A 13,597-nucleotide genomic window follows, 5' to 3' on the forward strand; every position below is an offset into this window, starting at 1 on the left:
CAACAGGGTCTTCGCGGCAGTCTGTTCGCCTCGTTTTGATGAGAACCATCTGAACTGTCCGCCCGGCGTCGACGGCGAGCTGCAGCTTGTAATGCTCTCTGCACAGCAGTCTGCTGAGCCCGATCTAGCCTTACAACTGCAACTTACATGTCTGGCACACTGCATTTGCAGGACCTTAACTAGATGGCGCCACCATACTGGCGGATGCTCAGGCAGCTCGAGATCGCGTTGATTGCGCGTCTCGTCTGAATAGCATCTCGTCGTGTGCGCCTGCGCACGCTGCGTTTGCAGGCGCCTTACCTAGATGGCGCCACCATACTAGCGGAGGCTCGCGTCGTCTGCGCCTGAGCGCCTGTCGTAGGGATCGTTTATAGGGCATTTTTCCGCTGCTCGATAGCAAGCACTTGCGTGGCTCAGTGGTAGAGTATCTGGCTCCCACGCAGCCGGCGCGGGTTCGATCCCGGCGAGAACCGGGTACTTTTTTACACTTCCAGCGATATTGGTTACGGTCCCCAACGGCAGAGGCGGCGGCGCGCACCATCGCGAACCGCAACGGCTATTGGAGTGACCCTATAACAGCTATCTGCTGTATATCTGCACTTTTGGTTCAGGAGCAGGATGGGGCGGCAAAGCATACAACAAACATTTGAAGGAACAGCTCATGACGCAAAGTGTGGGGAGTTACTTCTAAGCGGCCATGTCACGCAGGCGCCATGGTTTACACGAGAGGATTGTCAGCTGCCCCTATTAAAGTCGCATTTTTATTAACAGTAGAAACGTAGGTGGTATGGCACAGATCGCTATTCACGGTACGCATTTACTATCCCGTAGTGTCGCGTCGGAATGAAGCGCGAACATGAGAAGGTGAACTAAAGGTGGGGGCAACCTAAGAACTCAGTACAAGCTCCACCTACAAAAACACAGCGCCTGCAGTGCCCTTCACCTTTGAAAGAGAAGTGATCCTGCTGGACTCTGCTCACAGTTTAATGACATAGATGTGCTAATGTAAATGTTAGGCTAATTGGAAAATCAAAGTTCGTTGTTTCAGACTGAACATTACCTTTGGCTGATAACTCATATCAGGATCACCCAGAAAACTTACCAACATGGTCAGGTTTCACCCTGAATCCAGTGACACAAGGACATATTTATACAAAAAGACAGCCTGTTTCAAACACGCAAACCCGCTCGATGTCACGCTGATAAGCAAACCTAATTTGCTGGGGCATATACGCAAATTGTGCCTGAGTGAGCGTACGCATAACCTTTTATTCTAAGGTTGTCACCTGCTATGGAGGCCAGTTTCCGTGTCTACGCCCCAATAGCCGCGGCCTATTATTCATGATCCGAAGTTTAGTTTTGTGGCTCAAGCACACTTAGCGTCCGCTACACCCCTGTTGCTCATCAAGCGCAAGACGTGTGGCGTATTCTCCTTCGTGTTTTATTGCGGTGGATGAACTTCTGACACAAGGAACAAGAAGCCCTGTTTTAGCTCGTGTTCGCCAGGTTACGAAATGTTTACAGCTATCTGCGCGGCCTCCTGGATTACACAGCGCGCATGGGCTGGCATACAGATCCCGGATGTCACTGTCTGATAGCTGATTTTGGAGGCGATCGATCGGAGGCTCACTCACTTCTCGTCATGCAGAACCTTGACCGGAGCCCTGGCGACGCCGCTGTCGATGGCGCCGTGATGCTGCTGCGGGTGCTGCTGCGACGCTGGTGGCGAAGAAATGAGCGCGTTGAGTGCCAGGCCTTTGTCGAACAGCCGCTGGTTAAACGGTGCGCGGTGCACCTCCTTGACGCGTCCTTCGTGCAGCACTATCACCATGTCGGTCAGGGGCAGCAGCGACAGCGTGTTGGTGGCCAGCACGCGAGTCTGTCCACACGAGGTGGCGTAAGAGAATGAGACAACCATTGGAGGCCGAAGCGTTGAGGTATTCAGGAACATTGACACTCCATTGCAAAGGCTGCTGGTTGCTATACTGAACACCACGGAGGAAGCTTAAAAACTAGGAAGGATCGTCACGGGACAATTGCGAAGTGCGCCCTTCAAAATATATTCAGGAGAGGCTTGAGGGAAACACGCCCTCGACACACGATGGGCATTCCGTAATTTATAACATAGCATGCGCAGAGTATGGAAAGAGTGGGCCACAGAGTGGGTGAGAACTGGGTGGGGAGTGTCGATTGTGAGAAGGGCGTCACTAACAGCTCCCACAAAAATGCCTTGTAAGTTCCGGATATCTGGTAAGGCCTGTTTTCCAAGAGTCAACGCGAAGATCTGGGTCACAAAAGGAGATAAGAGGAGGGGGTAGGGGGGAGAGGTGATATCAAAGAACGTTGCTCTACAGAGAATAGCCAGCCGACTTGATGATTCCTCGTAATTTTGTGTCTTTGATGATAGACACCGTGAAAATCAGCAGTATTGTTAGATTCACCTTTTTCCAAATCTGACTGGCTCACAGGGTAGCTATGTGCTCTCCGATTGGTTCAGTACACTATCAGGGTGCGACAATGTTCAGGTGCGCATGCATCTTGTATGGCAGTTCAGCATCAGAATGCTGAGCAGTACGCGTTTTTTTTTTTTTTTTTTTTTTGGGGGGGGGGGTGGAATTGCTTCGTATAAATATTGTGCGAGACCATCTTGTAACTCGCTTTTGATCAAGAATTTGCCGAGTTCCTGCCTTTAATTTCTACCATTTGCTGCTTTTCAGAACGTCCAGAAGACAACAATGCTTAGATTATCAAAGCGAATCACGCATGTCAACGTGAAGAAACAGTACAGACACAACGTTACAAAGACTGCACGCCTGCATAACTCCCTAAGCACCTTCATTATGCCAGTCCATTGTGCCAGTTTACACTGAAGTTACGGGAGGTTTGAGACCGTTCTTGTGAAAAATAAATTTTCATTTGGGACGGTGCAGCAGCAATAACTTGCGACCACCGGGGATGTGTTGGAAGGCCATGGAAGAAAACGAAAAATAACTTTTGGCATACGCGACTAAAATTTTTCCGTGTAGCAGCTCAGACGCAGCAGCTTTCGTCTCACCATACTGCCAAACCATTTTCCTGCGGGGCTTTTCTTGCGACCGGGAGCTTGATGACGCGCCACGTTCGCTAAAGGCTCAATCTTATAAATGTTGTAGGCGGTTGTCATTAAACGACACGATCAAATAATTTCTGCGGCGTGAAGGCTGGGATGAGTATGAACGTTTCGTTGGGATGTAATGTTTACTGACAAGCTCAACGGAACGTGCGTAACACGCAACACTTTCAGGGCAGCGCGCACCGAGACGCGTAATTTCCACTTTTGTTACACGGCTCTGTGACGTCTTCGCTGGGGATCACAGGCGATTGAAGTCGAGTAAGCCGCGATGACCGGCTAGGCGGAAACGATGAAAGCATTGCCATCTTGCGTGACGGTGCAGCGACAAATGTAGTATCGCTCGAATCAGGCGTTATACCAAGACGTCGCCCACGCAGCCCACATAACTCCGTTCGCATGCCCTTTAGGCAAATGTACTGCCGATTGTGCTACAACCTCTGGCAACACATTTAGCTGGTAGCTTCTGTTCGTGTAGTACCTTCTTTCTGAGCAGTCCTCGGGGGCCGATGACGCCGTGAAAAAGCGCTGAGCCCACCTGAGCGTCGACGGCACTCAGCGGATCATCCATTATGTACAGATCCGCGTTCTGGTACACTGCCCTGTGAGTGAAATGCAGTTCATCAGCTGACAAACCCAGATGGTTGGCAAATATTTACTTTAGGATTGATTCCCCTAAGCTTCGCAGCGGGCTGTTAAGAATGCCGCAGTGGAGGTGTGTGGATTAATTTGGGGTTCTTTAAGGGGGGAGTCCCCAACGCACGTCCTTAACTACGAGGACCGTGGACATCCTCAACTACCATCGTCACCTGGCGAGGTTGATGCGCTGCTTCTGTCCGCCGCTGAGGTTAACTCCGCGCATGCCCAGTTCGGTCTGGTCTCCGGCGGGCAGCTCGGCGAGGTCGGTCTGCAGCTGGCAGGCCAGTACCACGCGATCGTAGAAACACGCGTGGTGTTGCCGCTTGAGAAGGATGTTCTGGCGCACCGTAGCGTTCTGGATCCACGCCTGCTGGGCGACGTACGCCACTTTGCCCTGCGCGACGGTGCATGTGTGGACAACGACGTGCAGGTAGAGACGTGTAATAGTACTGCATTTGCTTGAACTTAGGTCGTTTCTACTAGCAAGCATTACGAATTTGGGGACATCAGTGCGACAATATATCGGGCAAAGAAACCTTGTGCAAAAATCGTGAAGGCTTAGCAAAAACGACAAGAAAGAATTCTATGCGAGCCATGGTCCATCCTTAACATTGTAAAAGCATGTATGCGCGAGAGGGCTTGTCTTTCTCAGAATAATGGCTATCATCCGTGGAGAGGTACTTCTGGTTTACTTTTCTTCATAAAAGTGCGCCGAAAACCAAAATAACACGTGACACTGAGGCTAAAATGAGATACAAATACCAAATTACTGTCGTAAAATACTTCTCCAGGTAAAAAGGAAGCCATAATTACACATTACATCGTTCTGCTGCATCACCGACATCGCATAATTCGGATGTTCCGAGTCATCCAGTCAATAAAAATAAATCACTGTTCGCAATCAGCTAAAGAGAAAAAAACGTCGCCGCCATACGAAAAGTTCTGACTTTACGCATCCCACAGTGCGGTTCTGTCGCAAAACTTCCTGCAAGTCTCAATTTATAGAGCGACAGAGATCCGCTGATGATTTTGTTGTTGTTAGTGGTGGTGGTAGTGTTAGGGTACGGAAAGTGGTGATACTGAGCACGTTTTAAATTCAGGAATGAAGGAGGGTCTGATGTAGCCTAGTTGACCATCAGTCTTATGCAAGAAGTAGCACAGAATACTTTGCCGAAAAGTGTTGTTTCTTGTTGCAAAGTGTTATTTCAAGAAATGTTCTCACGTATGGAACAATCAGCATGACTGTTTTCGAATTCGTGTTTTCTTTTTCGTCACTGCTATTGAAAGAGGTTTCATTAACTTCGAGTAAGTATCGGATACTGATCGTATTTTAGTCAATAACAGAGCCTGGTGAATTACATTTTTAGGACACGTAAATATACATTGATGCTTCTCGCGAACGGGTTCGATGTTCAACCAATATGACTCCTATCTTCACTTTCCTTCGCACACTTCATTTCTCAACAACTAAACCTCAAAGTGAAATGTTAAATACATTGGTCCCTGCCAAAAGGTTTCAACTTTGGTACAAAATCTGGTGCGAATTTTGTTCCCTTTTCACAGAATTCACTCTTTTTAACCCATCGAAAAAAGGAGGGGGGGGGGGAGGAGATGGAGATGAAAAAGAATACAATCAGGAAACACTCGCAAAAATGTATCTTGCCCAACAAGACAATTAAAAAGTTCAGCGGGTCTCTTATGTTATCTCTCAGACGACGTCAAGGCGAAAGCCCAAGTGCCGGTGCATCAAAGAGGGACACATGACGTACACATCCCCCTTAATTCGCTTAGTATACTTCGTTGGGTCAACCCTCTTAATTCGCTTCCTCCTATGGTCTTTGGTTCGACTCCCACCAATGGTCGTGGTTTCGAATGCCTTAATTACCTCTATTTTAATTATCAGTGTCTTAATTAACTTCACCTTAATTACCATCAATGGTGATGGTTTCGACTACCACCTATGGTCGTGGGTTCGACTCGCACCAAAGGTTGACGGTTCGTACCTCTTTTGTACCTTTCGTGTCGTCGACGCGGTTTCGCTCAAGGTTAACTGATTAGACATAGAAGGCTTTCGCCCTAATTAAATTGCAGCGCATGACATGGCATAATTAACTTATGTCTGCAAATATGAATATAGTGAATGTTTGTCGTCTGAAATGGAAACTTCATGAATTTCCCGAACAGGCGTCAGTATCTTAATCTCACAGCATATAACAAACTTAGTCTGCTTATTTGTTCAGCTGCTAGCACGAAACCACTTTCACAGAAAGACCCGTCCAGCTAAACGTAAGAGTTCGCCGTTTTGCAGCAATATGCGGACGAAATGCCTCGCGCGTGTGAAACATACCGTAGAATAAGTTGCACGTACCTTTCTGTTGATCGAGCCCTTGACGCAGCGCAGCTCGCCGAGGATGGCAGACAGGAAGGACGTCTTGCCGGAGCCCACCTGACCGACGACGGCCACCAGCTGGCCCTGAGCGATGCGGACGTCCACGTCCTGCAGTACGAGGCGCTCCTGCCTGTGCCAGCTGAACGACGCCTGGCGTATGGACACCGCGTCGCCTGCGAGCGGAGGCCGCCACGGATTTTTGCAGGTATCGGCGATTACGTATAGTACAGCTGTGCTAAAAGCAGTTGGGGTACAGAAATATTCACTGGGGACGAATGGTAAATGTGTCCGCAGTTATGATGTGACACGAAGCTTCCTGTCTACTGCCATGAGACAATGCGGGTGTTCTTAAAAAGAAATGCGTAAAACGACGCTCAAGAGGAGTGTTGCAAATACGCCATTGGTACATCACGCCTACGGAACAGTAAAAGAAAAAGTCGATGCTACCATTAGCCGACTCTAGCTAACCCAGAAATGACGCGAAAACGTAAGACTGATAGCGAAACTATGTTGCATACCAAAACCAGGTTCCCATGACGTCAGCGATTTCGACAGCGTCTACTAGGTATTAGTTGAACTTTTTATCGACTAAGGAGTATTATTTGAGTTCTTAATGAGAACTCAAAAGCAGAAAGCTTTGAGAAGATTTTTTCGCTCAAGAGCAGCGCTAATGCAGAAACACTTTGACATGTCTAACATCAAGTTGGGATGTACAGTTGGTTCGATTAGAACATTAACTTTGAAACAGAGAAAGATAAGCTAGCCCTTTCTTTTTATCAATTTAAGCTACCTTCGCTTGTCAAATAAATGTGCAAAAATAATTGAAAAAAAATATTTCATGGGTCTAGAAAGCCACTGTTGCTCTTTAGAAACAATCTTAGGGGACGTACCCTCTGAAACAGGTGTGCGAGCCTCGACATGTAGTCCGCTGAGAAAAATCACGTACACTTTCGGCTCGTGTTTGCTTGCGACGGTCGTTGCTCGAAAAACTTGCGCGGCAGCTTTTTCTTCGCTGCACAGTTTGTGCGAACGGTCCTCAGTGACGTCTACTTTTGTACAATTTAGTAGACAATGTTGCAGAAAGTATCGTGTCGCTAAATATAATTGTGCAAAGCGCACTTTGACGCTAACCGCCGTGTGACCTGCATTTGAACCGATTATTTTTGTCCTTACGTATTCCCGCTCACTATCTTGTTGGTCCCAAGCAGTGAGTGATATCGAAGTGAGGGCGTTGAAGGAGCTCAACGCTGTGGTGTAAACTCTGAAGGTCCTCCAGATGTAATCGGCTCGTCTGGATATAAGAATGTGTGTATATACAGGGTGTTTAGGTTAAGTTGGGTCAAACGTTAAAAATATGCAAATGCTACGCAGCGGGACAGAACCAAGGTAATCTTGTTTGCTGCCACTTGGAGATACTCAGATTATTCATTGCATTCAGCCTAATTAGATAATTAGTCTTAATTAATTATTCAGCTTCTCAGTTGTAATATTTACATTGAAAGTGTCAATGATAAAATTGTAGACCAACATGAGAAACTCCCGATACAGCTTTCTGTCGCTCAATACGTGCTACATAACAGTATGTTTCCAAGCGTGAAAAAAGCCCGGCGAGTACAGGCAAAGTGCAGCGCGATTGGCCGCTCGAGGCACTTTGCGTGTATTCGCGGGCATCTATCACGCTCGGAAATATACTGTTGTGTAGCACGTATTGAGCGACAGAAAGCTCATGTTGGTCTACAATATTTTCATTGGCACTTTTCATTTAATTACAATAATTGAGAACTTGATTATTTATTAACACTAATTGCGTAACTTGGGCGGGATGCAAAAAAATGTGAGTATCTCCAAGCGACGGCAAACAACATTACCCTGGTTGTGTCCAGCTACGTAGCCATTTGCATATTTTTAAGTATAGCCCAAGTTAAGTGAACATCCTGTATAATGGCGATAAGCAGTGTGCGTTGCTGAAGCTCCTCTTGTCGTGACACGCCTTCCTTAAGAAAGCATTCGCTGTCAAGCTCTATATATTCAAAATTTACCGCTGTAGCTGTGCAATTTGCTTAGCCAAATTGAAGCCTAATCTCCGTTATACATTTAATGAACCTGAGCTTTACTAGCTAAAATACGCTATCTTTTTATATGATGGAGTGCAGGTCTACCACACCTGAACGCGTATACATTCATTTTTGCATATAGCATAACACCAAAGATGGTGCATACAAGATTATCTTATAATAGAAATGCATTTGCGCTTCGCGTTCTCCCTGTAAGCTAGAAGCGACGTCAAAACCAAGTCTCTGAGAAGCATCTGCAGAGCTTCACTCTCGTTTCATCAGTCTAAAAAGACGCAAACAGCCTCTTTATCACGCTTTGTGTAGTTTTGATGAGTCCTGAGTGGGCAGTTGTCTAGTTACGTAGATTTGCGAAAAAACATGAAAACATGAAAATGACATGCGGGTGTGGGGATCAATCAAGCAGCCGGAACCGCGTGAGAAAAGCACTGCGTGCCAGTGAGAAATAGCTCGGACTGGTTACTCTAACCTAAGCGCCAGTCGCATAGTTCCATAAATTAGGTGCAAGCATATACACAAGGCGGTAGACTAATATTCACATCAGCAGGTTACACTGAAACTATAATAGACGCAGGGTCTCTTAACTTTAAAGAAATCCTTTCAGCGTCCTTTTGAGCCGGCGTCCCCATTCTTTTCGTCTTCGTTTACACTGACCAGCCGCGGTATCTTTTTGATATACGGCGTTGCGCCGCTGAGCTCGAGGCCGCGGCTTTGGTTGCGGCCGGGACGGCCGTATTTCGATAAGAGCAATACGCAAAAACGCTCGTGCACGTACACTCAGGTGCACGTTATCGAAACCCTGGTGCTAAACGTTTTATTGCGATTGCAATTACATGACCCTCCTGGCGCATTTCTGCCGTCGCCGTCGCCGTCAGGTTACGTAACAAGTCCAAAGGCGAGTAAATCGTCGCCCCGCGCCGTATGCTATATGTGAGAGTGAAAGCATGCGAAGGTGAGCCGACGATCGCGGCTCAATCTCGCGCACGCAAGGGAGGGGAGAGGGAACGACGCGCGCCTTCTTTCTTCGCGCGCAGCGCTCCGGGGGAAAGGATTGGGAGAGGCGGGGCCACGTTGTACTTCGGGCGACCGCGAAAACATCGCGCACGGTGAACTGTGTCCCTGATACAAATGGCTTTCAAGATACAGCGGCCCGGAGTACAACGCGCGCGCCCGCCCGCCCAGCTGTAGCTTGAAAGCCATCTGTATCAGGGACACAGTCCGCCGTCCGCTGTATTCTTGCGGCTTAGTTCGCGTTAATGCGAGACGCCGCACGAACGTCCATTCGCTCGCCGCCGCGCTTCCTCACTCCAGCGTTTTGACAGCGAGTTTCCGCGGTCCTGGAGTGACATGTGTTCATGTTTGCGTGTGCGCGCGTGGCGCCATGCGTGTTCATTGACTTGGTATGCGTATGTTTACAAGTTTATACGACCAATAAAACTACTAACCTGGACAGATTTTGCTATCGCAATCCATGCGTCGCCTTTCGGAAGAAACTGCGACCTTCTTTTTCTTTTTTTCAGCTGTGTGCGTATTCAAACGTGCCAACATGAACAGTCTGCCCAGCAACACGTTCTTTACACGAGGGTGCTCGCCTTGTGCCCGCACAGCAAAGCGAGCCCAAGGCTGGAATTCAAGCACTGAGCAAAATGGACGCCACCATGCCGCCCGTGTGTTATCGCGAGTTGCAGCGTCACAAGTTATACCAAACATGGCGTACCCGAGTACGGCTGGCTGCCCACTTGCTTGGGGTCGACGTCCTCACTGAGCAGAAACTCTTTCATGCGGCCCATTGCGACGTTGCACTGTGCACAAATACCAACAAAATGAATGTCACAGAGCATACTTACGGGCTCAAAAAAACAAAAAAAATACATTTGGAATACCGGGTGTGCGAAATTAAGCTTTACGGAATTTTTAAAAATAGCCTGTGGAAGGAAGCATAACTCCTGTTGTTTAACAGGGTTATTCGAAGAGGCGGACGTTAGTAGCAGGATATATCGAAATACATAATCACCTAATTAGCAAGAATTGACTAATTAACTTCCTAGTTAGTTTACGACACATTGCAATTTACGAATTGTAGCCGGTGAGTTTGCAAGACGCACTTGAAATGAATTTCCAGTGAGACATCAGTTTCGAGAGTATTTCCCAAAGTGTGGGACGAAATACATGGGCGTTCCAGTGCTTCAATGTATAAAAGAGCATTTTGGTAAAAAAGTAAGTGGAACAACAGTGCATCTTTTACGCCGAGTTTGATGGCGCATATCTCCAAACTGGTGTCATACTGTAAATTCATTCCAAGCGGACACGCCTGACAATCTCACCGGGTACAATTCGTAAATTGCAATATGTGTCGCAAAGAAATTAACTAAGAAGTTATTCAGTGAATCTTTGTTAATTAGTTGAAAATGTGTTTCGATTTCTCGTGCTACTAATGTCCGCCTTGATCGACTAACCCAGCTCAATGATAAGAATTGTGGTACCTGCCACAGACGATTTCTAAAAATAACGTAAAACTTAAAAATTAACACCCTCTATATATAGTGATGTTTGAAGATAGAAGCAGAAGGTAGAAGTAAACGAGGTATTCCAAGGGCCGGGAGGCTTTCCTTCTCTTTTTTACAGTACACTGGGTGTCCCAGCTGTCACGCAGCACAATTTAAAGAAAGAGGAGCGACGTTAAGCGAAGCAAACCTATTCCGTATTGTTTCCAGTAGAGTGTAGAAGCCGCCAGGGATTTTTTTGTTGCTGAGATTTAATTAGGCAATTTTAAATAATTATATTACTCGAGAAGTACTGTCCTAATTATCAAACTCTCAATGAGAAAATTGTAGAGCAACATGAAAAACACCCGATACAGATTTCTGTTGCTCAATACGTGCTGCATAAAAGTGTTTTTTCCAAGCGTGAAAGAAGCCCGCGAATACACGCAAAGTGCCTCGAGCGGCCAGTCGCGCGGCAATTCTGCGTGTATTCACGGGCTTCTTTCACACTCGGAAAAAGCACATTTATGTAGCAGGTATTGAGCAACAGAAATCTGTATCGGGTGTTTTTCATGTTGCTCTACAATTTTCTCATTGAGAGTTTGATAATTAGGACAGTACTTCTCGAGTAATATAATTATTTAAAATTGCCTAATTAAATCTCAGCAACGAAAAAATTACTGGCGGCTACTCCACTCTACTGGAAACAATACGGAATAGGTTTGCTTCGCGTAACGCCGCTCCTCTTTTTTTAAATCGTGCTGCGTGACAGCTGAGACACCCCGTATATACATAGATGAGCCAGTTATTACATATTTGCAGACCTGCTAGCGGACACTACAACTCTACAAAATACCCGCCGGAGTGCCTCAGTCAGCTAAGGCGTTGCGCTGCTGAGCACAAGGTCGCGGGATCGAATCCCGGCCGCGGCGGTCGTATTTCGATGGAGGCGAAATGCAAAAACGCCCGTGTGCTTGCGTTGTAGTGCACGTTAAAGAACCCCAGGTGGTCAAAATTAATCTGGAGCCCTCCACTACGGCGTGCCTCAATCAGAACTGGTTTTGGCACGTAAAACCTCAGAAGGAAGGACTCTACAAAATACCACGAAGACAGCTTTATTCGACAGCCCACAATGGTTTACACTGCAGGTAACTGCTATATACGCGAGTCAGTTACAGATTGTCGCGTTGTCGCGAGTAACGGGAAGGACAAGAATTGCTGAGTGAGCTTTGTTTCCGCATACAACGTCGGCGTAAGGGAGACGGTGTACTGAAGGACAAGACTTTCAGCGTTTCATCACCGCGCCCCAAAAGATCCGCGCAATAACACTGTTTGCAAATTGCGTCATTCTGTTTACGCGGCCACCACAGTCGAGGAGCGAACCCACGACCTCTTACTTAGCTGCCGAACGTAATGGGTCCTGAGATACGGCGGTGCGCAAGGACCATGCCGTTACGCCGGCTGTCTCGGTTCAGCATAAAACGTCACTCACCACTACAGAGCCGACGATGAGGTCCGGGATGAGAAGCAGCGAGAAGCGCAACGTGTTGAACAGCGCCAACGACACGAACGCCGTCACGGGATCCAGACCGTGCGAGCCTACCATCAGGAAGGTCATGAAGGTCACCAGGGACACCTGGGAACAGTTCGAATTGCTTGTTCTACAGTTGATCGGTGAATCGCTGCAATACACAGGTGCCAAATTCGCGACCGTGAGGCACTGGCTTGATCCGCAAAATGGTGCGACGTTGCAGTGGTTGGCTCATCTAGGAGCGCGTAGAAAACATCACTAACTTGGACAGTCTAAAAAGAAATGAGGTCAGCATTTACTTACAACTGCCTTTGTTAATTGTATCGTCCAATAAGAAACTTGAAATACTCACATTTAGTAATAAGTACTACCCAAGATTCCTCGCATAACGCCAGGTAACGAAAACTAGACGACGAAAAGGACCTAAATTAAGAAAATAATGACAGAAAAAAATTCATTCATCCGACGTCAACAAAGCACCATTATCCTGTCGCTGCAGGGCTGGCATTGACTTGTTTCTAAAGTAACGGATACGGTTGTTTGACCTCGTGTCGTGTGTTCTTGCACTGTTTTCCTATGACTTTCTTGACCTCTAGCTGAAAGAGGCGGTAATGCCGAATTAAAGCTACTCCAATTAAAGCGACACTTTTGTACACCCGACGTAGAAATCCATAGGTAATCTTAAATCACTAACCTTGCCGACCTTTTTCTTACTAACCATTTGCTATTTACCGTAGTCTACCCCCGTCCGCCTTTCTCTATGCACTGCGTTCATATAGACGTTTAAGGTTTAACTAAATTTCGGTATCGCTGGGCGCAATGACTCTCACCAGGAAGGATATGCAGTTCCAAACAAAGTTCATGAGGCTGAAGTAGAAGGCAATCTTTCTCAGCATCTCCATCTCGTTCTTCCGCACGTCTACCACGCGTTGCTGGAAAGGCTCTTCCCATGCGTATAGCTTCAGGATCTTTGAGAGATGAAGAAAAGATAAGAGTGTCGGTCAGGAAGGATGTGAAGATGTGTAGGCCTCAAGCGGTTAAGGCAACAGCAATAGATAGCGACGACGATGCTTAAGAGGACGTGGACAGCATGCGTGCAATATATTGCTACGTGGCTAATTGAGGAACATGATGTAGGCCGATTCAGTTGGACATACCCCGCACCTCCACTAAAAATATTACGTGGAAGCACAGCAGGCGGGAAACTATACACAGAGTATTTTCAAGGGTAGTAAGCACAGGCCACGATGTAATTCAGCCACATCAAGGAAGGCATTTCGTCGTCATCAAATCACACAGTGGCCGCTAATTGGTATGTCACGCTAATCCAAGGATCTACACCTCCTTCTGAGCAGCACGTAAGATTACTAACCG

General features: G+C 47.1%; 2 protein-coding genes across 2 annotated transcripts; both read right to left on the reverse strand.

Annotated features, from left to right (window-relative positions):
• Positions 1–1,630: 1,630 nt before the first annotated feature.
• LOC125941290 (multidrug resistance-associated protein 1-like) lies at positions 1,631–8,695 on the reverse strand. Its single transcript, XM_049658277.1, has 5 exons — positions 8,679–8,695; positions 6,117–6,372; positions 3,919–4,142; positions 3,591–3,711; positions 1,631–1,879 (listed from the first exon to the last, which is right to left on the reverse strand). The coding sequence occupies exons 1-5, from the start codon at positions 8,693–8,695 to the stop codon at positions 1,631–1,633; spliced, it is 867 nt and encodes a 288-aa protein (XP_049514234.1).
• A 1,185-nt stretch (positions 8,696–9,880) lies between these two features.
• Positions 9,881–13,185, reverse strand: LOC125941242 (multidrug resistance-associated protein 1-like). Its single transcript, XM_049658178.1, has 3 exons — positions 13,054–13,185; positions 12,185–12,328; positions 9,881–10,011 (listed from the first exon to the last, which is right to left on the reverse strand). Exons 1-3 carry the CDS (start codon positions 13,123–13,125, stop codon positions 9,907–9,909), a joined length of 321 nt encoding a protein of 106 aa, XP_049514135.1. The 5' UTR covers positions 13,126–13,185; the 3' UTR covers positions 9,881–9,906.
• Between the last annotated feature and the right edge of the window lie 412 nt (positions 13,186–13,597).

Source organism: Dermacentor silvarum, chromosome 11 (genome assembly GCF_013339745.2).
Source record: "Dermacentor silvarum isolate Dsil-2018 chromosome 11, BIME_Dsil_1.4, whole genome shotgun sequence".
NCBI classification, from domain to species: Eukaryota; Metazoa; Arthropoda; class Arachnida; order Ixodida; family Ixodidae; genus Dermacentor; species Dermacentor silvarum.